Consider the following 23491-nt stretch of genomic DNA (forward strand, 5'->3'; position numbering starts at 1 on the left):
TTTCCTAATGAGTCGTTTTTATATTCAGCCTAAATAGTGCTGTTTCAGGATTAACACACTAGCATCTGGCCCTCTCTATTCTCTTTTTTCTAGGATGATTAAATAGTAATTAACTCCACTGCATGGCAATGTTGAGTCACGTTGCTGTGCGGAGGATGACTGAAAACAGAGGAGAAACATGAAGGGTTGCTAATGTGCTTTAGAAACACACAAAATTATATTTGAAGATATTAAATGTATATGTAGTTATCTTGTCAGTGTGAACTCCACAAAGGCTCCTCTGTGGCTCTCCCATCAAGGTCCTCTGCCCCCCTCTGTTGCAGAGGACGCTGGTCTATCTGCAACCATTGAAAAAAACTCACATAATCATCACTTAATAATGCTGTTATGTATGAGTTTGTGTTCATCTGCTCTCTCTCTACATCCTCAAAGAAATGATATCCAACCTGTCATTTCAATCAGAACTTCTAAGATAAAAGCGTATCGTATTAGATTTGGGTTCGTAAATTTACCTTATTGTAAAGGTGTGATGCAGCAATGGCACATATATAAGCAAATGTATTTTCAAGAAAATAATAGTTTAACGCTCGAGTAACAAACTAACATTCTTTATATAAAATATCTCAGTCTTCACTAAAATATAATCAATATTAAGAAAGTTCAGGATCAATATATATGGACCAGTGTTGATGAAAATAGAACTCAGGTTGATACCTAAAAGTACGAAAATAAGAAAAACAGTGCAAGTAATTCTTTACAATCATATAACTGTTGTATTATTAAGTCTGTTACATTGTAGTACTGTCTATGTTCATACATGGACAGGAGGACTCCAAGTAAAGTGGCTAGTAACTAAAGCTTGTAGTAACGTAAGCTTGCTGACACGCAGTAGATGACAGTATTTCCCTCACAAATGTAACGTAGTAGAAATATAAACGTCTATTAAATGTAGGGGGTAGAAGTACCACAAATGTATAAATGCACTTTAGTAAAATTTTGTCGCATCCCTCCACAGTCCTGTGCATAAGATACATATTTGTGACACAGTTATACACGTTTAATGGTTATTTAGACACCTGGACAAACGTTTTACTTCTCAGCTGGAGTTAGCGAGTTCACAACAAGTTGTTTGTGCCATTTTAGGAGATTTACAGTAAATGAAAATCGTGCCAGAATTTAGTAGTCTTGCTTTCCCTGCTGACGCCCACGGAAAAATAGAACCGCAAACATGATCCGAGGCATTTGATTGGACTTTCAAAGATCGAGTGGCCCCGTGATTGGTTTGGATGACGTCATGCCGCTCTGTTCCGTGATTGGTTGTTCAGACCACTCCTCGCCTGATTTGTTAAAGGGGACATATCATGCTAAATCCACTTTTTTAGCCCTTAAATGCATTTTGTTGTATATTTAGAGTGTTTAGAAGTACAGAAAAGTTCAAAGTAGTCTCTTCAGGTGCTCCGTTGATATCTTTATATTCTGTTTTGGTCATATTTTGCGATCGGTTTCGATTTTTCTATTCTCTATTACGTTTTTTGAACAATGACGTCACAGTATTCTCAGCGGAACTGCCAAATTAGGACATCGACATTTCGAGCAATCCGCCATTTTTGTTTCTCGCTGCGATTTTGTAGTCCAACCGAAGTTATGAGAGGATAAGTCGAAATGTTCGGTTGTTGGATGTAGTAACCCACAAGCTTCGTTACACCGTCTCCCAGCATCAGAACCTTTTCGAAGTGCCTGGTTGAGTTTTATTTTTCACAGAAATGTACCCACATCTGTGGGTAAGGTCATTTTTGTGTGCGCGAAGCACTTTAAGGACGACTGCTTCAGCAACCTCCGCCAGTATAAAGAAGGATTTGCCGAAAGACTTGGTCTGATTGAGCGGTCAGTTCCTTCTATCTATGGAGACGACGAACAGAGCACTTCGGTAAGCTGTATATAACGCTAAAAAGTGTGATGATAAGACGTCCCTGTCATTGTTTTGTTAGCATTAGCAGTTGCACCGTCTTCATATGTTAGCGCTGTGTGCTCGTTTTAGATTATAATGTAACTTCTGTGTTAAATAGTCGTTGTAATACAGGCAGTATTGTAGTAGTGGGCATGGATGGAGAAGTTAGTGTAAATATAGTAACACACCATTGCGTTACATCCATATGAAGACGTTGTTCTTCAGGTGCATCATCGTCATTTTCATCTCGCGCCGCCGGGTCCGACTCTGGCTCCAACATGTATGGCTGGATGGACAAATCTTCCCTTGTTGACATTTTGTAAATAATGTGTGAATATAAAGTTTCTGCGCCGCTAGATAATTGTATCTGTTCTATCAAACTACAAAGATGGCCGAACAGGGTGACGTTGAACCGAGTGTGACCTCTGCAACCTGGAGAGGAGGAGGGGTCTGAAGTGTCTCATTTGCATTTGAAGAGACCGCCCCAAAACGAGTTGCTCTCAGAAGCACATCAGAAAAGGGGTTGAAAAGGGGCCTGTGGAGCTATAATAATGAGGAATTCAGACCCAAGCATTGCAGTTTCGCGTTGTATAGACCACAACTGTATGATTTATATGTAAAAAGGAAGGATTTAAAAGCATGATATGTCTCCTTTAAAGGAAATATGATCCTGGACTGGTGATTTGCTTGTAGAGACAATCTTTGACGCGGCAGCCCAATTTGGTTTGTCAATTGGATTGTCAAACATGATCGAGGACATTTGATTTGACTTTCAAGGTTAGAGCAGGCTTCCTGGTTGGTTTGTCGCAAAATGAATACAATTCAACATGAGGTGTTTTTATTTCAGCTGGCACAATATGTAGATTTGTTAAATGTGTTTTACAAAGACGATTAGTTGGAATTATATGCCGTAACGACTACATGCACCTTAAATAAAAACGAATTAAAAAAAAAAAAAAAAAAAAAAAAAAAAAGCTGACCACCCGATCTTGCCGAAACCCGGGATCGAACCAGGGACCTTTAGATCTTCAGTCTAACGCTCTCCCAACTGAGCTATTTCGGCGAGATGAAAGGAACGGTGTTGTAACGCGATTCCAAATGTCTACGTCATGGTCTGCATGTCTTATGGGACTGCAAATTGACTTCGTACGGAATCATATGCGTGCATTACGACCGGAGCAGCACAGTTTTAATCGTGTAACTTTTTCCATTCAAAAATTGTTGGCGTCCTTCAAGAGTGTGTGAGGCTCGTTCACCCCCTGGTGGAAGGTTGCAGTCGCTTTTCTTCAGAAAACAAATCTTTCTTCAGAAAAAGGTCTGAAGAAAGACAACATGGTTCAATTAAATCGCAAGATTTGTTTTTTGGGTTTTTTTTGTGATGAAGTTTTACATGTAGGTGAAGCAAACTGCCAGGGAAAAAGACACATGAAGAGTTGGTAAAAACATGTTTGAACTTAACTTTAGTGTTGACACAAACCGTCGTTGATCGAAACCGTATTTTATAAGATCACTGATGATTAATCTTTAAACACTTGTAGAAAACTTGTAGTGACGTTCACGGGGATCGAACTCGCGTCGCAACAACAGCATGTGACGTCAATTAAAAGCGAAAGTAAAGTTGCTTTACCGAAAGCGTTCCCTCAAATCTGAAGACTCAAGCACAAGGTAAAGTTCGACTTTTAACCGCTTTAATATACTTAAGTTTACTCGGAAGTTGATCAATCGGTAATAAAACTAACTAGAGAATACAGAAAATAGTCTATAAGTCTGCAGAAGGCTTTTCAAGTTGACGTCTAACCTGTGATTTACACACCGAGGGTAGGACTCGCCTTACTAAGCATTGAGACTAACCAGAGGGTTTAAAAACATTTTTTTTTCTTTTTTTTAAATGGATGTACTTTTTTACGAAAACGATTAATGACAATAGTCAGACAGTGTATAGCAGCCTGTTGTGGTCCATGTGAAAATGTGAACATATGCTTTATAGACACACCTCAAATCCATGCAGAATACTTTCAGGAACAAAGGAAGCCTTTACAGTGGGATTTTTTAAAGAAATGTAATGTAAATATATAGAACAATATGATTTTTAAAAGCGCTACATTAAAGAGAAGACATATGATGCTATGGCAGTGTGCACAGTAATGCAACAGGTTTAAATCTGCAATAAGCCATTGTTGTTTTCCTGCCTACACAGAGCAGTACTTTTTTGAGACCTCAACAGCAGCCTCTGTCAGCCATCGGGATGTCGGTGCAGTTCTCTGGCTGGGAGGTGGTCGACGACGGTGCCTCTTTCCCCGGCGTGGTGCTCCAGCCATCGCAGAGCCCACAAAACCGTGGCGTCTACAAAATGTTCCACGGGACCAGCGTTGCCAGCGCACGCCTCATCATTGCGAGCGGTTTTAAGAGATCAACAGGTGGCATGTTGGGAGAGGGTGTGTATGTCAGCCGTGACATGAACAAGGCATGTAGATACCCGTTGTTCAGCAGCGATTCTGACCGCGTGATCTTTGAGCTACGTGTGCGAGTTGGCCGCGTCAAACGCATCGACTCAAACAGTCTTGGCATGCAGTACACGTGGCACACGCACGGCTATGACACTGCCTGGGTGCCTCCCAAAATTGGCCTTTCTGCTGTGCCCAGCGGCCTAGAGGAAGATTGCGTGTATGACCCCAAAAGGGTGAGGGTGGTCGGCATCGCAAAGGCACCAAATGCTGCCTTAAAGGCAGAGCTTGAGCAGCTTCTTGCTAAAAATCGAAAGAAAGGTCGCGGAGGCCGTGCTGCGGCAGCAGCAGCGTGTTCCCTGTGTAAGAGAAAGACCCAGCAGGGCTCTGCGCACGTCAAGCAAAAGTGCTGGCAGTGTGGCAAGAACATATGCATCCTCACCTCCAAGCATTTCTGTAAAACCACACCCTGACGGAAGGCAAGAGATGAAGACGGCCGCAAACATCGGGCGGTCGACAACAAGTAGAAGTCCAATGCCAAATGAAAGGAACGCCTGTGAAAGGCTTTGAAAATAATTGCTGCAACATGCTGTGCAGAAGACATCGCTGTGCAAAATAGTGTCAAATCTGCAGTGTTCATTGAATCTGTGCTTAAATCGTGTCAGAAAGATGATGATGATGAAGGAACAAACAAAAAATGATTGTGGCAGATTTTCCATTGAACACGATGTCATGTAATGAATTTAAAGCCAATAAAGGTTTCTGTTTGATATGCTCAAAAGTGTACTCTCATTGAAGAAAGTATGAATATGAATTCAAGGTCATGTAGTTGAACTTGGAGTTTAAACTTGAGATAGCAATGAAAACCAACAACATCATCTCCAGCCTGCCTCGGAGTGATTGTAGTGTTTATTCAGTAATAATAATCAAATATGTAATGAAGCAGGTACAGGTATTGGTGTATTTGATCACTTTTGGACTTATTTGTAAGCCTTTATTGAATATTGAAAAAGAAAAAGAGATTGATGGCCAGTACGGGGATCGAACCCGCGACCTTGGCGTTATTAGCACCACGCTCTAACCAACTGAGCTAACCGGCCGCGATGTGAAGTGGCAGAAATATGTGTATATGAATAAATCGCATCACGTCACACGTTTCCTGGTGTAGAAGTTCATAAAAAAGAAAGTGAAACCTTCACAATCATCGAAGGACGACAGACAAGAACTCCCATTTGACGGTAAGGGAAAGAAATCCGTTCAGCAACAAGTTATAAATGTAAAATAGTGGATTGTTTCCTTTTAGAGTTGTTCAGAATGCCGTGTAAAGTCTAATGTCTGCCTTTTACTGACCCACACGTCGACAGCAAACAAGCAAAGTAAGTGAAATGGGTCAGTCAAGTTGTTGGAAGTCCCGTGGGCTGACCTTTCTATAGAATAAAAAAAACTCGGATGGACGTTGTAAGTAGACACAACAAGACTATAACCTTGTATAGAAGGTTTTCAACAGTGGGACTAAAACAAGCTCATACTGAGGTTGTGGCTGTAAGTTAAATGAAAGAAAGGATTGATTTAAAATTTAAATTGTGAGGTAAACCTGCACCTAAAGGGAATCACTATAACCTGCCTGTGAAATGAGGAAGTAGAAGATCTGTGGTGGTGAGAAATGCCGGGGCCCTTTTCTCTTTACAACACTTGTTATTGCTCTGATATGTCAGAGATCTGTACTTCACTTAAGTATTTCCATTACTCTTATTCCTCATGTTTGAACATAAATACATGTAATTTCTACTCCTGTGATTTAAACTGACTTATTAGCGGTTTTGATCTCGAGATGAATCAGAGTTTCAGTGCAGGGTTCTGAAGAGCTGCCGATAACAGTTATCAGTGTTCGACTTCCTGTTCTCATTTCAAAAAGAAAAATGACCGCACTGTGTTTTACAAGTCCTGCCAGGTTGTTAACATGTTTTTTTTTTTTTTTGTATATATAAACTTGTTTAATGATCAAACGTTTCAGAATATCACACTACATATCAATACGCAAGAATAAGTAGTGAAATTGAATCAGTACCTTTGCCAGTCTTTACTTATACTAAAGAATGAGAGTACTTTTTGAGTACAACTCATTTCAGGGGATGCGGCTGTTTTTTTCCGTTAAAGCAACCCTAATATCTGTCTTTAAGAAGATGAGTGGTAAGTCAGGTAATCGTTATTAAAGTATTGTACTGGCTTTGAGGGCGTTCTTTCTGAATGTGTAAAGTTTGATAATAAATAATACTTTCCATGCAATGGACAAATCTTTAAACACAGCAATGTGAACTGACAAACTGGGAACAGCGGTTACTCATGGCCCTCTTTGGCCCAAGAACCTCATGTCTGACATACCTGCTCTAATCATCGACGTGCACCCAGAAACAATTAAATGTGATGTAATACGGGGACATTATGTGTTTATTCCTCAGAGCGCTGCGGTCTGTGAACATTGCCCCTCATTGAAGCAGGATGTCCGTGCCATACTACGGCTGGGAGGTGACCTACGACGATGACACTCCTTTCACCGAGCTGGGCGCCGCACAGATGCCCAAAGATCGGGGAGTCTACACCATGTACCATGGCACCAGTGTTGCCTTTGCCCGCCTCATCATTGCCAATGGCATTCAGCAGTCCTCCAAGGGGATGCTGGGGAAGGGCGTCTACGTCAGTCGGGACAGGAAAAAGGCGGAGCGTTATCCACTGAATTGGCCGGATTCAGACAGAGTCGTCTTTGAACTGCAAGTGCGTGTCGGCCGCGTCAAGCGCATTGACAAGGACAACCATCCTTTGCAGTACACCTGGAACGCACAGGGCTATGACACAGCTTGGGTGCCTCCCAAATGTGGCATGAAAGCCGTGCCGAGTGGCCTAGAGGAGGATTGCGTATTCGACCCGAAGAGGGTGAAGGTGGTGGGCATCGTCAAGGCCGACCAAGCTGTATTGTCCGAGCTGAGAAGCCTTCTGGCCACGAAATCGGGCGAATCCACCCAATGTGACGACGATGGTGCTCGAGATGTGTGCGCGCAGTGCCAGCGCAAGGAGCAGCACGGGCTGCCACACACCAAGCAGCTGTGCTGGGGCTGTGGCCAAAACATCTGTCCCCTCATGATCAAGCATGTGTGTAAAAAGGTGTGACTGAACGAGGGGAAGGGCCAGAACGTGTGGAAGAGCCAGAACGTGTGGAAGAAGGAACCATGTCCATGTAATCTTAGCAAGTTGAGGAGACGCTATATATTATTGAGGTGCGAGGGTGGAAATTCAGTGTCAATGTGACGAGGGATAATGAACCGAAAATAGCAGTTAAGGTATCTTCAGGAAGTCTACGAATGATATACTTGGGGTTCGGGGAGAATGAGCTGGTTTTCCTGCCCCCTGTCTCGTCTCCTCTTCCTCTCAAATGTGAACAATCACAAGAAGTGCTACATTCTTCATCATTGTGCTGAAATATTTTTTATTATGTGGGAGGTTCACTGCCATGTTGTAATCATGCTGCATTACTGGAACACTTTTGTACCATGTGAGACCCCACAAATGAGAAAACCTCATAGACGTTGTTGATCTTTTAGTTAACGGTTTAGGAAATTAATTGTGCCATATGAATATATACAATATATCAAATTTTCTTTTTCTATTCTTGTAAAACGGAGTCGAGCGACTGATGAATCATTGTGCTACTCAGGGCGTTGTTGACTTTCTATGCTCCTCCCTTTGTTTTCCTTACGCAACTTCAGCTTCAGATTCACGTTATGTTCCACTTGCCTTGGAGCACAGTCTTCATGTGGTCTTTCTTGGAATACGCTGTTTTCAGCCGTCAACGTGTCTGCATGTACTTTAACCTCATAAACAGTGTTTACGTTTATTGCTCATATAGGTTTCAGGGACATTTTCAGTGACTCACACATGCAACTTAACCCTAATGTTGCTTGTAGGACCGGCTACTGAAAATGTCAAATCTGAAACTCACCTATATAGAAGTGCATTACTCAAATATCACCGACGAGCTTTATAACAGTGAGACAATCTTCACATGCTGAGGAAAAGATTTTATTGAGTGTGAATGTGGAAATGACTCATTCATTTATAACTGTGTGATGTAAAATCAAACTGTGATGAACTGTAAGACGAATAAAGTCGTGCTGAAGAACACCTGGCCCATAATGTCACGGCTGATGATAGTTCTTATTTATCGTGGGACCCTGGAAAGGAGAAGGAATTGCTGCGTTTATTTCCTGTAGATGTATATTTAATAAGGCGGCAGTTTCATGCAGAAGATGAAGCCAGTAGTGAATGAAACTCCAGCAGTCTTTGATCCCCATTCGTTCTGGCACGTTGCAAAAGCACCTGCAAAAATAAAATAAAAAAGGATGAAGAAATATGTTACCGTCCAAACACGTTTACGACTTCGGCTAGTTTGACTCTTCAAGAGACAAGTGTGCGCTCACGTTCAAGAGTTCCTCGTCGTTTTTGGCGTGTAGGTGTCTGAGCAGATACCAGCAGGCCACCTGCGCCACGGTGACCGGGAAGTCTCGAGAGGGAGCGTAGGCCAGCTTCTCCAGCAGGCGTCTCGTTTCCCTGCAGGAGAGGCAGGTTTTAAAGCTGTGTCTCATGTTCATCCGTCCACCTTCTCCATCGCTCAGTCCTGTGCAGGGTGGCTGGAGCCAATCCCAGGTTACTACGGTCGAGGGCAGGACGCACTGTATTTGTCCCGTTTTAGAATCAAAAGCATTTCTTTGGGAATTGACCCGAAGGTCTGCAGAACTGTTTTCTCTGCTTCCGTCGGCATCTATGAACCCATGTCATGAAATAAAGCCCCTCGCTGGCATGATCTAGTGATTATGCTTGGCAGAGATTTGTTTCTGCAGCACTTCTGAAGAAATGCAGCCCGGCTATGATTGGCATGTTCATAACCGCTCAGCTTTTTGATGATTTCAGCACTCTAAACTCAGCTTCCTGGCCAGCCAATGAGGTAGTGGCAGAAAGCTTTTTTTGTCGAGTAGGGAAAAAGTTTGGTTTGCAAATTGCTTTGCATTGCCAAAAAAACCCCAAAACAAAACAATGTACTGGAAAGATAGAGGGATGAATACACATTACATTTACGAGTGCTATGATTCATTGAAGTACTAAAGATGATAAATGACTCAGGCCAACAGGATGTAATATTTGCATATCTCTGTGGAGCGGCCCACAGCATGTGCGTCGGTACACATCCTCCTGCAGTGACTGCACAGCACACACCAAGAGCCACTGACCTTGCGGCCATCTTGGTCACGTATTGGAGCAGAGCCTGGAAAAGGAGAGCCATGGGAGACGAGCCCAGCTTCAAAACCTCGGTGGTCGCCTCCTGCACCAGGCTGGTCCAGTCGTTTCCGGGAACGCCGGCCTGAAGAGGCAGATCACACCCGATTCAGACTAAATGCTCAAATGTTTTGTTTGCAGACCAGGCGAGACACCTTCCCATCATGTAATCAGTAGACAAATATAAGGTTCTCCGCCCTGTGAAGTGCAGACTAAAAACACAGAGTATACGGCGGCACAATCACAAGCATTGCGTTTCCACTTGTCCTTGGCAGTTTAGCTGCAGCTGGTCATTCACTCATCTGCCTTCATCTCCTCCGCTGAGCATCCGCCCACTTCGTTTGTGTGCAGTATAATGTAGCTGTCATTATTCTGAAACAATACTTGTCCTTAATGTGAACAGACACACACACACAAGAAAATGCACCTTTTAGAAAATGCAGATTTTTTATAAACTACACAGAAAAAAAATTAAATAAATGTGTGTTATTGTTGTAATGACGCTTCTTGGAAGCTTTTTTTTTTAAGTTGTGCTGCATTTGTGGGATGACTTTGCAATGGTATTATATTTATTACTAGGGATGTCCCGATCACACTTTCTTGCCCCCGATACCGATCCGATTTTTCAGAATTGACTATCAGCTGATACCGACACTTTCCTGATCCGATACTCACATTGCTATTGCAAATATACTCAACAGTCTATTTTTGGAGCAACTCAGATGTCTGACGCTAAAAGCACTATTGGCAGAAGCTTTGTTTAGCTAGAAATTATTGTAAAACTCACTTATTCAATCAAAATCCTTCTCTTTCTCTTTAGTTGTTGTTGTAAACTGAGGGTACATCCACACGACGAAAAAACGATTTTTACTCCCTGGTCTTCTCCCAAAAAACCGTCCATACCTCACTATGAACATGGCTCAACACGAGGCTTCAGGGCATGTAGTACACATGCCTGGCCTTTAGGGGCGCTGTGACTAACCAAACACAATAAAAAAGCAGAAGAAGACAGACCACATAGAAATTTAGAAGTAGACTTCTGCACATAAACACATAAACCACTAAACGTAACTCTAGTTTTATAGGTCTATGGCCCCGCTCCGCCTGCTTCTAGCTTCTGCAGCTCGACCGGAGCTTGTAGTCCGTGGTTGTTGTGGTTATTAGGTGACGGTGCGGACCGCGTTTTTTTTTTTTTTTTTAGATCGGCGGGGTGATCGGCTGGATTTGCCGATCCCCGATCACTCACACATCACTAATATCGGCCCCGATCCGATATCTACCGATTGGATCGGGACATCCCTATTTATTACTAAGAAACATTTTAATATATGTCATATAATATAACATTGAAATCCTCACTTTCTGTGCATGGGCCTGTTGTTTCAAATATTCCATCTCTAAACTTTTTCATGACTGTAGTTGTTTCACAGGATTTTCTTCTTCTTTTTTTGGGGGGGGGGGGGGGGGTGGACATGCAGGTTGCTCACCATACACGGTCCCAGGGCCAACAGTGCGAGCCTGAGCAGGCTGCCAACCTGGCAGCTGTGCACACCGAGCTGCGAGGCCAGCTGCAGACTCTGTCTGTAGGCCATGACTGCCTGAACCAGCAGGCCCTGGCTGCGATACACCTCCGCCAGCCACTGGGAGGAGGAGAGCAGGAGGACACCCAAAGATGAAGAGGAGGTGAGGGGGTGGGGAGGGGCGGGAGAGAAGCGAGGAAAATATGAGAAGCCAAGCAAAACGCCAGCAATCCATCTAGTAAAATGAAGAACAATCTATATTCAAATTGGTTTGGATATAATAGAACTAAACCCGATTTCTACACGCATCAACAAAACATACCAATTCTGATCATTTGATCAGCATAATAAAGAACACTTAATCAATACAATCAATCAATTCTGCCTAAGAGAAACCTGCGACTTGGCAGGGTGTGGGAGTATTCAGTCACTTTTTTGCTCAGTTTTCTTTAAGGCCACAAACATTGAGCTGTTTTGCCAGACAGGTGTTTGCCTGTTGGTCTCATATGGAGGTACCACAAAGCTGCTATAATGCAGGTTAAAAAAAAAGGTGGCATGAGCTGTATAATGTGATTAAACAAAAGATGATACTGTGATTTTACCATTCTGACAAACACAATTTATATCAACAAAACAATAAACAAGATTTCAGGAGTTTATAGAAAGATATTTTAATGTACACTCTCCACTCATTTTGATGGCGATTGGAGCTCCTTTGGAAAACTCATGTTACTGGACTGCCATCATATTTGAAGTATGTCTATTTTTCATGAAATGGTTAAATGTGCAATTTAACATGTGATATGTTGCCAGGGTTTGTGAATAACATTTGTGATTTTTGAGTTTTGCAAATCTAAATTCTGCACATCAGTGTTACATTGCAAGCTGTTATTATTGTGTTTGGATCAATGGATCAGATGAGTTCAAGACTACCAACATTGTAGAGACCATCCAATAGTCACATTGTGATTCTCACTGAGCAGAAGAGCCTGAGATTTAAAGAGAAGCGTTGTCGTGTCCACTCACATGCCATGCTCCAAGGTTGGCGGGGTTCATCATCACGGCGTTGTAGAGCTGCTCCAGCACAGAATCTGGTAGGACGGTGCTGCCTTCATCCACAAGGAGGCGCCGACACTGCACCTGTCTGAGTGACAGCATCACTGCAGGGTGCTCAGGGGACACGTTCAACACCTGGGACGAGCAGGACACAGGATATTATCTTGTGTTTCTGTGGTACTCATAATGTCTATTTCTTTTGATAATATCCACCTGCATGCAGAGAGCTTCTGCCGGTTCCAAGTGTCCCTCCAGCATGAGACCAGACATCGCCTGTTGTAGCACCCAGCCTTCCAGAGTTTGGGCGAGGGGGCGCTCTATCTCATCGATGGCGTGCACTGTAAAAGAGAGGCAGGTGTCAGCGACAGGCTCAAACACAAACACGCAAAAAACAGCGAATGCACACGAGTGAATGAACCTTTCTCAGAGACCACGGCCATCAGGATCTGATTGAGGCCTCGTCTGCGAGGAGCAGAACCAGAGAGATAGCAGGAGGTGTTTTCAGTGTGACAGGCGGCCATTAATCCAGCCCATGTTGCTGGATCGTCTGGAAGTAGAGAGGAGAAGGAGGTGTTGAGTCCATACCCCAATGAAATATAATAATTCTCAGATTGAAGTCCGATGCAAACATTTCAAGAACGTGTTACCGAAAGAAAGTTTACATCCTAAAGACTATCCACTATTTACATTTCACATGCAGAGAAGTAGGAGTGGTGATGAGTTTTGTGTTTGTGCCGTGTATATCTACCAGGACAGAGCAGCACAGCCCTCTGCAGAGTTTTCAGCGCATTCTTGCGCTTGTCCTCTCCAGAGTGTCTCCCACCAGCCAGCTGGTTCACGCCACTGTACAGCAACGCCCTCTGCAGGCACACAGAAGAGCAGCACATACTGGTGTAAACAGATAAACGTTCCAGCTGTGGGAATACCCACAATTTACAATATAATGAGGACTACATCAACTATGAATCAGGATTCAGTTTGGACAACAAAACAAAATTCAGCTGCTTTACCTTTCCTTGAGTCATACTGGACAGGCAGGCAACATGGCCAGCGACTGCACCACCCTGTAATAAACAGCATAAAACCCATCAGCAAAATTCTTTATGTGATGTGTGTAATATTGTTGTATTCATGTGTGTGCAGACTTACATTTGCCTTTCTAGGGTAGTATCTTGGTACCACTCTGGACAGAAGGGCCCACAGAGATGGGTTCCCAGGGTTGCTATACAGTAAATACCACAGAGCAATTTATTATTAACCCTTCAATCAATACAAATTTGCCATGTTAAAGTCGAGTGAGGTCACATAGATGAATTAAAACATGCAGTGTACCTGTGTACAGCTCTGGAAGCCTCTCTTTGCACTGCACTGTAATTCCCCTGCAGGGCCAGCAAGGTGCAGGTGAGCAGACACCGGTGCTCCACAACGCTCCTGGACGCTGAATCCTGCTTCAGTAACTCAGTCATGGCAGCAGCGGCTAATGTAGTGTCGCCGTGAACCAAGCCCAGAGCACATAAACACAGCAGAGACTCGGGAATCGGTTCCTTTAACAGGGAGCTGTGGACAGGGAGAAATCAGACAGATAAAATGAATAACTTGCATGTACAGAAAACACATGTGGGGTTTGTTTCTGTCACGGTGGCTCACCATTTGAACAGAAGCGTCTTGGCCGAGTCCAGGTTTCCCTGCCGGTGCTGCAGCAGGGCCAGAGCTGTCAGTATGTAAGCCTTCTCTTTCTCACTGGAGGCCACAGCTAGGGCACGCTCATAGGCTACAATACAGACGCACGCACACCAGTTTATTCAGTTGGCTTGGCATACAAATACACTTCCTCTGGTTTCAGTGTCTTTCCCAGTCCTTACCACTGCTGCTTTCTGAGTAGAGTCCGGCCCTGCAGTAGGCCAGGGCCAACCCGACCAGGTCACAGAGCTCCTGCAGGGGAGTTGAATTATAAACCCCAACGGCCTCATCCCATTGACCCGAAGTGCTGCAAGTAACAGTGGAACATTTAAACATTTATTGCAGTGATACTGAACTGCTGCCTGAGCAGTTTGTGGCAATAATGCCTTGTAATGGGAGTTGTCAGCCATGCTTTCACATGATAGCAGAAGACGCACACAGTTTGTTTTCATATTCTAATCGAGAAAAGGTCCAGCACAGAATATGAGATATGAATTTGATTATATTGAGGATAAAGGAGGATAAAAAAAATTTATTTTGGGATATTTTCTGAAACATGAAATTGTGAGTTGGGACAGTTTTACACTTCAACATTGATTTCATTCTTCATTAGAGGCTAGAATTCTGTCTAACTTTATGAAGTCATAAATTTAAAGATAGCCCCAAAACAAATCAACCACCTTGTTTCCTAAGAACAAAAACCTTCATCGATGATAATAAAATAAATAGAACCTGAGGCTTAAAATGTAGCACTCTGAAGCCCTCTATAAAGGGTTAAAGAACGATATCTGCTTTATCTGGGAGGTGTTTTTAACAATGGTCCAAGTGCATCATAAAAAAAACTGCTGCTTACCACAGAGCACGGCCGTGACAGCCCAGAGCAAAGGCCATCTCTTCTGAAGAGGAGTGAAGCAGCTCAACCGCTCTGAAAAAGGAAACAATATTCAGAAAGTTGTGATCTGAATAGGTAAAATCTGAATTAATTTGCCAGTTGGCCCGGTCAGCAGAGTTCAGACAGGTACCGTTGGTAGGCCTGCAAAGCCTGCCTCTTCAACTGCAAGTGCTCATTCAGGAAGCCCAGCATGATGAAGGCATCAGCGTCAGACTGGATCCTCTCTGAGTGGGAGACAAGAGCAACTTCATATCTCATCTGTCTCTAACCCACGACCCCGAATGGAATACAAAAGGCATGTGTGATTGCTGTGCGCACACCAGTGCACAAACAGCTGCTGTACCTGTGTACTTGCTCAGCGCCACCTGAGCGGCAGAGATGGCGTTCATCTGCACAATGTTGTAGCGGTACAGCTCAGAGTGTCTGTTGGTCTCATCCAGCAGAGTGGAACAAACCCAGTAGGCATAACCTTTCACTCCTTCCATCTGACAGAGAGAGAGATGGCATTTCAACACAAATTAGAAGAAAAACAGAAAGTGTATAACTTGGAGGCAGGTGTGGATTAGAGGGCCACTTATCCACTAAGTAATAATACCAGACGGGCATCCAATAAGGCTTCAAATGTATTTTGCAACAGTTTGTTTTTTCCCCCCACACAGTAAACCATGCGTGACATATTTCCTGCTGCACGGCGGTATTTATAATCTCTTACAAGCCAAAAAGAATGGCTTAGTACATGAATATTCAGGAGAGCGACAAGGAAAGGTGAAGCAAAGTGTGTTATTATCCAGCTCATGAGCGGGTATTACAACAGCGATTTGGCGGGAGCAACATACATGTGTGCTGAGCTCGGTGGTGTGCCTGAAGAGATCCATGGTGTCGTAGCTTCCCACGCTCTCGGCTATCAGAGCCTGGCAAGAGGACAGAAGAATAAGACTGTAACTAAGGCCGATAAAGACAAAGACGTGAAGAGACTCTCACACAGTTTGCCAAGAGAGCTCGCTAACTACAAATAAACTCTCTTTTCAGGACCTTATGCTCAGATTTTTACCAAGAAATTTAATAATTTACCAAAAATATCACCTTTTCTTGTTTTTTTCTTTCTCCTATCTTGTGACATATGTGAATGCATTAACATCAGACTACTGTACATGGGTCGTGATAAAGAAGCCTACCTGTCCGATCCAGCAGTTGACATAAAGCGGCTCCAAGGACTGAGCAATCTTGAAGGCCTGGTGTGAAAGCTAAAACAATCGTTGCAACAGCTTAGTGACGAAAATATCATTCATCAATGATACAAACACAAACATTCCATGAGTAGACAGGTCTCACACACACACACACAAACACACACACACATGCACACACGCACACACACACACCTACCTCTATGTTGTCCTTCTTGAAATACAGGGTACCAAGGTTTGTCCAAGCAACAACATTCTGGAACAGATCAATGAAAAAGATGCGTAAGAAAAACTAAACATTGAAGTATATTATAAAGATCACTAAATGTAGGGTACATACATTTGGCTCAACTTGTATGGACTTGATGAAGCAATGTTGAGCCAAAGCGTAGTTCTCAAGACCTAGTACCACAGAAAAAGTCACAAAAACAGTTAAATAATTATCTCAATTAGGTGTGAGAAAATAAAGTTCATTAAATACTCATAACCAGAACTAAATTGTTCTAAAGTTATTGCTCTGTGAGCATACGCTGGATAAAGCAGCATTGAAGATGGCTTAATAAATAGAGGTGTGATGAGCGTTTACATAAAAAGCTAGGCAATACACAAATTACATTTTGAATTTTAAATGTGGTTGAGTTTAAAATGACACTGCAGTGAATTTGGTTACTAAAGCAACATGTTTGTTTTCATCAGGTAGGGACGTGAATGTCTGTAGTGCATTAAAATGAATAAAATCAGGATTATTTATAAGTACATGTCCGTTGCAACCTAAAATTGCTTCAGAAAATGACATTTATTATTCTAATCTTCAGCGGACATATGTGGCTTGTACAATCTAAATCACAATTAAAAATACGCTCAACTAACAGAAGTGTAGGTCTAATAATTCGGTATGGAAATGGCCATAGATAGTTCACAAATGAAACTTTTTTTCTTATAATAAGAAGTCATTAAAGATCTGTTCCAGCCACAGTCACTCTGTCCAGCATTATTAAAGGTGCTTAAACTCATCCTGACATGATGCAGCAATTCTTTTATTCAAATAAATATAGCAAGCAAGATGAAGAATCTGAGCGTTTTTTCATCAAATACAGGAAAGATAATACTTGTTTCAAATATGAGTTTCATGCTTAATATATTTCCTTTTCAAAAACCATGACTTTAACTCCAGGTAACGTGAGACGGAGGTTTTGTATCAATGCCTAATTTTCTTGAAGAAAGTGTTCAAAGAACATTTCACAATGACATAATGATAAGTAGCAGTTTAAACTAAAAAGGGAAAAGACTGAGAATATTCGGTTGTGAATCATCGTAGCGTTTCGTAATAACGCGCTCAGTTTTACCCTTGCTCATGGAAATCACTCCCAAGGCGTTCCAGTAGCTGTGGCTCCCACACTCCATCATGATAGCCTTTTTTAAACACTGAGAGGAAAGAAAAACGTTTCAAAAGACAATTTCTGGGAGAAAAAAAAAATCAATCTACAGAACTGTTGGATAGGATTCTTTTAAGTGGACCTGCTCGGCTTTCTCTAAGCTCTGGTCTTCCTCTGTGAGCTTTGGTTTACTGGCGGCCTGATGGTAATAGTTGAGTCCCAGGTCGTACCAAAGGCTGGAGACTTCAGGCATGAGCTTTAAAGCACGAGCGTAGCAGCTGTGGCAGGAAAACAAGCATCCACTGGTCACAAACGTGCTGTAACTTGTATGAATTAAATACTGCAATTTTAACTGTGTGCTGTTCATAAAAATGTGGCAGAATTGCAACGAATAATGCTGATGGTAGTCGTACCTCTCACCAACTCTGAGCGTCTGGGGCCGGTTCAGCCGGTGATTCTGTGTGTTTGGGTCTAAACCAGCCAGGGAGGCGGGTACTAGAACCTGGGCTCTGTTGGCAGACACGATGCGGACCGCAGTGCAAGCGTCTCCCAGAAGCTTCCACAAACAAGACAGGTCTGGCCTCAGCTGTGCAGCTCTGGAGGACCCATAAATGTGATGTTCACCTGAAGCTATTGCAGTGGCTGAAATGACTCACAGAAATAATATAGTTCCTATGAAGGTTCGCAAGTTGAGCAAATGCCTACAAATTACCTGAAGAGATTCTGGATGGCGTGCTGAATGAGGTCAATGGCTCCGCCATCTCTGCAGTCTTCCATTAAAATCTTTGCCAAGGACAACTGACACTCTCCAAGCCCTGAACAAATAACCACACGCAGGAGATTTAGAGGCAGTAAAACAGATAATCTCCTCACAAACTAAGTGGCAACACTGAAGCGAGTGCTTACCTTTGAGGGCAGGAACATAGTCCTGTTGTGCTGTGATCAGCATGTATTCTGCAGCCGCCTCTTTGAACTTGCCCAGCGTCTGTTTGATGGCAGCAGCCTGGTAGACGCTATAGATGGAGCCCGGTTGAAGCTGATGGGCCTTTCCAAAAGCCTTCAGAGCTGCTGTGAAGCTCCGGCGATTCAGGTAGGCCTCGCCTAAACACTCCCAGCACACCCAGTCCTCGGGATCAGCTCTCAGTGCCGCCTGGAGACTGTAAACATCAATCACATAATCGATGAAGGTTGAACACTAAAAACGCCCAGAAAGAAAGTGAAAAATAAAACAACTTTGAGGCTCTTACTCAGCTATGGCCTTCTGATGTTCTCCGACCTTGAGGTAGTAAAGACCTTGCCTCATCCAGGCCCATTTAGCTGAGCCTGGCGTGGCTTTCTCTATCACAGACTGGAGTATTGCTAAGGCCGTGTCCTGGGGCATTTGGTGGAATGAAATAAAAGAGCGGGAAAAGAAAGCAGGGGAGGGTCAAGACCACTGACAGCCACTCATTAGAGAACTCAAGTACTGTATATTGTAAAACGATGACTTTTGAACGACTGAAGCTACTCACCATATCTCCCTGCGCCATACTGAGATCCACCGAGGCAGCTCCAGACTCCACATCGTCGTTATCCAACATAAAGGCCTTCTTATAGCAGCCCTGGGCACGGCCATAATCTTTGGCCACCTCTCGGTAATAATGTCCCAGGTAGCGGAAAACACGGCCGAGGTGCGGATCTAACTTGGCAGCCTGAAATAGACAAATGAAACTTTCAAGTTAGGGCAGTGTTCCCTGACCTGGACCAAAGTAACCCTGGTCTTCACTCTGCTTTCACAAATGCATTTTTTAGTGGTGGACCAGAAGACACAACTTAAACCATGTCTGTTGAACTTAAAGCAACACAATGCATGTGGGGGGTTTTTCTGGCTGTATTTAAAAAAAAATTTTAACCAGCTGAGCTGCTTTGAAAATACGTAAGATCCTAAACTGTGTATGTCATGGATTCTCTGGTGCACGAAATGGCCAAACATCACTCAAACTGCATCAGAGATGACGTATTTAGAGACGTGCTTTCCAATCCGACGTAGCTTTGTTCTCTGCACAACACATCTTTTTTATTGCATGATTCACATTTCCACCAATGTTTCACACTAAAGCAACAACACTTTTTACAGTACTCAGAGATGATTGAGAACAGGTGAAAACGTTTGAAAAAGAATGAAAACTTCCTCAGAGTTTAAGCATGTCTGATTGCCTTCATGTTAGAACTGGAATCACCGCGACATGGATGATTAAAAGTTAAGACAAGAAAGTGAACCCTGTTAGTGGGTCCTTCAGCAACTAGGCCAAAGAAATGTTTGGACCTCTAATGAAACTGCTCTAACCTTGAGCAGGTGTGTGTGAACTTTGCTCCGGTCTTTACGGGTCTCCTCTCCCATATCCCAGTAGAGCACTCCGAGTAAGAGAAAGTACTCCGCACAGTCTGGGCTCTGGCTGGCAGCCTTCAGGAAACTACACAAAAATGGAAAAGAAGCTGTGCTTTAATACATATGGATATCTTTATCTGTGTGACAGTGTGAAGACGTAACAGTAAATAACAGTATACATCCACAGTAGATATCGAGCATTCACCTCTGCTCTGCCAGCTGCTGCTGACCACTTGCTGAGTGTGCCAGCCCTTCCAGTGCCAGTCCCTGGGCCAAGTTTGGGTATGAGGCCACCAACTCTGAAGACACCTATGGGAAATGTCCTAATTTTATCTTTCACGTCTTCAAATAATTCTGATAGCGTTATTGGCAGAAACTATTTGGGGGGGGAAAAAAAAAAGAATTTGAACCTTGAGCGCTTTGTCAATCTGTCCTTTATTAATGTATGCACGTCCTTTAAGAGCCAATAGGCCGGAGTCTTTTTCAGCTTCAGGAATCTAAATGGAAAGAACATGTAGATTTGACATTTGTTTAGTGGTTCATACACAGGCTAACCCAGTGTTAATACTTGTAACTGGTGATTTTTACGTAAAACATAGTTATACATTAAAAAAAATTAAAAACTAGTTTCAAGATGCACTGTGTACAAAAAGCTCAAGGACCTGGTACGCTACCTGTGAAAACATTTCCAGAGCCTGGTCTGCAGCCGTCTCTCCTTCACATCTCACAGAAGCTTCTAACTTCAGCTTCATCAGTTTAACCCTCAGCTCTTTGTCTCCAGAATCACAACAATTCAAACCTAACACAGTTAAGACACAGAAGTTAGTTGAGTTTCTGATGCTGAAGAGATGTAAACTTAGGAGTTAGCAAGAATTTACTTTATCTAAGAAGTCTAAATATTATTCGTGAATGTTTGTTCAAGTCTGAGGATATTCTTTCGGATCATATCTACTTGCACATACCTTGGGAGCAGGATGCAGCACTATGAGAGTATTTGTGTGTTTTAAACTGAGCTTCAGCCAAACTGTACCATCCGGTGCTTGAGCTCGTTTTCTTCAGCCCTGGTTAAACAGAACCGAGAAGATTTGTCAAAACTAATGTCAATTAGAGAGAAGGTTACGTCAGAATGTATCCCAGTAGAAAGCATTCAAGAACCATACACACAAAGATGCAGACTCCATGATTTGCTGTTGTGAAACTAACCTTGTTCGAGGTCCTTAATAGCGTCTGCATACCTCTTCTCTTGTAGTGCTTTTGTACCCAAACCTAAGCGACCTAATCCGTTGTGCGGGGCCAGATCCAGCAGCTTGGAGAAACAGTTAACTGCATCCTCGATCATGCTGCCTGCAAATACAATTGTATCAAGTACTATAGACAATACACACATTTTCATAAACAGGTCACAGATGGTCCCCTTGGACTTTGAATTCTATGCGAATGATAACACAATCATACACGTTTTAAGGTAATGACAACAAAGGACTTCGACAGGATAACTTTGGTTGGGGTAGAGCGACATCATAGAGTGGCACGCCTCCTTCATTTTGGCTTCCTCTTGTGGAAGCTGCAAGTGAGAATAAATACACAAATGTCAAATGCTTCAAAAACGTCAATCAATTCTGGATTTAACGTGATAGAGGAGTCTAAAAATGAAAAGATGCACTTACTTTAGAAAGGCATTTAATATAGTCAGTGGAGACCTTCCTGTGATCTTCCCCTGGTACAGGCTCCATGAGAGCAATGGCCTTCTCGAATACTGTGATTAGCTGATGACCACAAACAAACTGGACGTGTCACAGATTTATGCGGAGTAACTACACCACCTAGATTTTTCTTCTTATTTCCAGAATATTAAATGAGGGAGTTTTACATGTTGCTGAGTTTCACCGTCCAGCTCATCGTCTTTAAGGCAGACAGTGAGGAGCTGGGTCATCTCATCCAAAAGCTGCACCAACTCTTTCTTGTCCGCAGCTTCTTCCTCCTTCAGTTGAAGGTGCTGGAGCCGAACCTTTACCAACTGTACATATATACATAAGTCACAATGTGTTTTAATAGTTTGCAGTACCGTGTGTTTATAACTACTTACCTTCAAATATTCTTTGTCAGACTCATAAATGTCTGACAGCTTTTTGATGACCTCATAACACTTGTTTTTATCAGAGCTGTGAAGGAAAAATATGGAACTACATGAGCTATATTTTTCAAATCAGCTTTAAGAAAAAGTCTCTAAAAATCAATTGTATAGCTTACCTTGCATACAGCTCAATAAGCTTCTGGTAGATATTAGGCAGCTCAACTTTGAAATCCCACTGATCAGTCTTTTCATAAAGATTTGCTAAACCCTAAAAAGAAAGGAAATATATTAGTTGTATCCAATTGTTCTCATTTAATGTCATGTGGTTATTATGAGTAAATTAATTGCAACCACTAAGACATCCAAGGAGTAAAACAGAAAGACAGATCAACCTTCAAGCTTCATATCTTACCTGCCAGGCCAGCAGTTGCTCAGGCTCCAGCTCCACCGCCTTCTTGTAGGCAGTTTGTGCCTGATCTGGTTGGTCCAGCTCACTGGCTGCCAGGCCAATGAAGACCCAGGCATTATAGTTGTTCTTCTCAACTTTCAAAACACTCTGAAAGCAGATGGAGGAACGTTTGTCACAGAGGAACTGTCTTGATGTTTGGATGCATGGATGCATGCGTTCATTGTACTAGCATTGATACCTTGCAGTGTTTGAGAGCCTCTTTGAACTCTTTGTTTTTAATAGACTCTCTGGCACTTTTCAGTGCGGCTTTCACTTCTTTACTGGACATCTTGTCGTTTCCTGGAGAGAAAGAAAAAAACAAACATTAGAAAACACTCCTGTCATCCGAGCAGCCTGACAGCTGTCAACACACAACCCGATATCCTCATAACATCCTCCTATGGACAAGTGTGAATAAAACATTAACTTTAATTGACTTCACACTTTAACTAATAACTAATTTTTTAACTTTTAGTAGATTAGTTTTACTTAGCATTAGCTGACTGTTATTAGCATTAGCTGTTAGCCTCTCAATGTTCCCGAAACGAAACTTTAAGAATGAAAGCTTTTCTCGAATGTTCACTTCTATTTCACGCACAATTAATTCATTTGATTCGGTTGAGCGCGATAGTTTGAGGTGTTGATAAAGTGCATAAAAGTTGGGACACCCACTGTTTACGTTGTCAACTCTCGCCGAGTCTTCCAGCGTAACCCGGAAGTGGCACTGACGTCACACAACTACTTTTCAAAATAAGATTTTTTCCCCCTTTTCTTTTTTAAATGCCAAAAGAGACAAACTAACCCGTTTAATCCCAACAGACCCACCTGCAGGGAATGTCTGTTCATACAAGCGTTCTGTAAATAAAAATGTATCTATTAGGACCATGTTATTGAGGAGGTTACTATTTTACCCGGTGTCGTTTCATATTGGAATAGGTTTTCGGGTGATTTGCTATAGAGAAAATGTTTGGCTTCTCTTTAATAGGTTGCTAAAAGGAAATACGTTTCAAACTTATCGATAAAGTCTGTCCTGCTAAAACGTATATAAAACACATGTTTAAGAAAGATATTAATGTAAAATGCATTGTTTTGGTAGTGATTGTGTGATTTCATTCAGATTTAGACTATTTTAGGAGGGAGTGTGTTGCTTGAACTATTTGGTAACTGTTAAAA

At 42.5% G+C, this 23491-nt stretch overlaps 2 protein-coding genes across 6 annotated transcripts; one reads left to right on the top strand and one right to left on the bottom strand.

Moving 5' to 3' along the window:
* The first annotated feature begins 3536 nt into the window (after positions 1 to 3536).
* On the top strand, positions 3537 to 8590 carry gig2p (grass carp reovirus (GCRV)-induced gene 2p). 5 transcript variants are annotated; one of them, XM_080467320.1, is made up of 3 exons: positions 5590 to 5630; positions 5696 to 5768; positions 6852 to 8578. In XM_080467320.1, exon 3 carries the CDS (start codon positions 6892 to 6894, stop codon positions 7555 to 7557), a length of 666 nt encoding a protein of 221 aa, XP_080323446.1. In that variant the 5' UTR covers positions 5590 to 5630; positions 5696 to 5768; positions 6852 to 6891; the 3' UTR covers positions 7558 to 8578. The 5 variants fall into 5 exon arrangements, with proteins under 5 accessions (XP_080323443.1, XP_080323444.1, XP_080323447.1 ...); XM_080467317.1 differs by lacking the exons at positions 5590 to 5630; positions 5696 to 5768; positions 6852 to 8578 and adding exons at positions 3537 to 3613; positions 4146 to 5542; XM_080467318.1 differs by lacking the exons at positions 5590 to 5630; positions 5696 to 5768; positions 6852 to 8578 and adding exons at positions 3551 to 3613; positions 4120 to 5393.
* skic3 (SKI3 subunit of superkiller complex) lies at positions 8449 to 23022 on the bottom strand. The gene is made up of 41 exons (XM_080467316.1): positions 22991 to 23022; positions 22518 to 22618; positions 22283 to 22426; positions 22047 to 22138; positions 21883 to 21958; positions 21667 to 21813; positions 21464 to 21562; positions 21252 to 21360; positions 21000 to 21140; positions 20759 to 20857; positions 20471 to 20595; positions 20207 to 20293; positions 20002 to 20105; positions 19755 to 19881; positions 18940 to 19119; positions 18676 to 18800; positions 18335 to 18585; positions 18141 to 18243; positions 17842 to 18024; positions 17571 to 17706; positions 17399 to 17477; positions 16393 to 16454; positions 16252 to 16308; positions 16041 to 16109; positions 15702 to 15776; positions 15209 to 15350; positions 14996 to 15089; positions 14827 to 14898; positions 14156 to 14280; positions 13941 to 14064; positions 13626 to 13850; positions 13443 to 13515; positions 13304 to 13357; positions 13042 to 13153; positions 12712 to 12840; positions 12507 to 12631; positions 12264 to 12428; positions 11205 to 11357; positions 9672 to 9802; positions 8865 to 8994; positions 8449 to 8763 (listed from the first exon to the last, which is right to left on the bottom strand). Exons 2-41 carry the CDS (start codon positions 22605 to 22607, stop codon positions 8683 to 8685), a joined length of 4695 nt encoding a protein of 1564 aa, XP_080323442.1. The 5' UTR covers positions 22608 to 22618; positions 22991 to 23022; the 3' UTR covers positions 8449 to 8682.
* Between the last annotated feature and the right edge of the window lie 469 nt (positions 23023 to 23491).

The sequence above is a fragment of the Lipophrys pholis genome, assembly GCF_963383615.2.
Source record: "Lipophrys pholis genome assembly, chromosome: 7".
NCBI lineage: Eukaryota > Metazoa > Chordata > Actinopteri > Blenniiformes > Blenniidae > Lipophrys > Lipophrys pholis.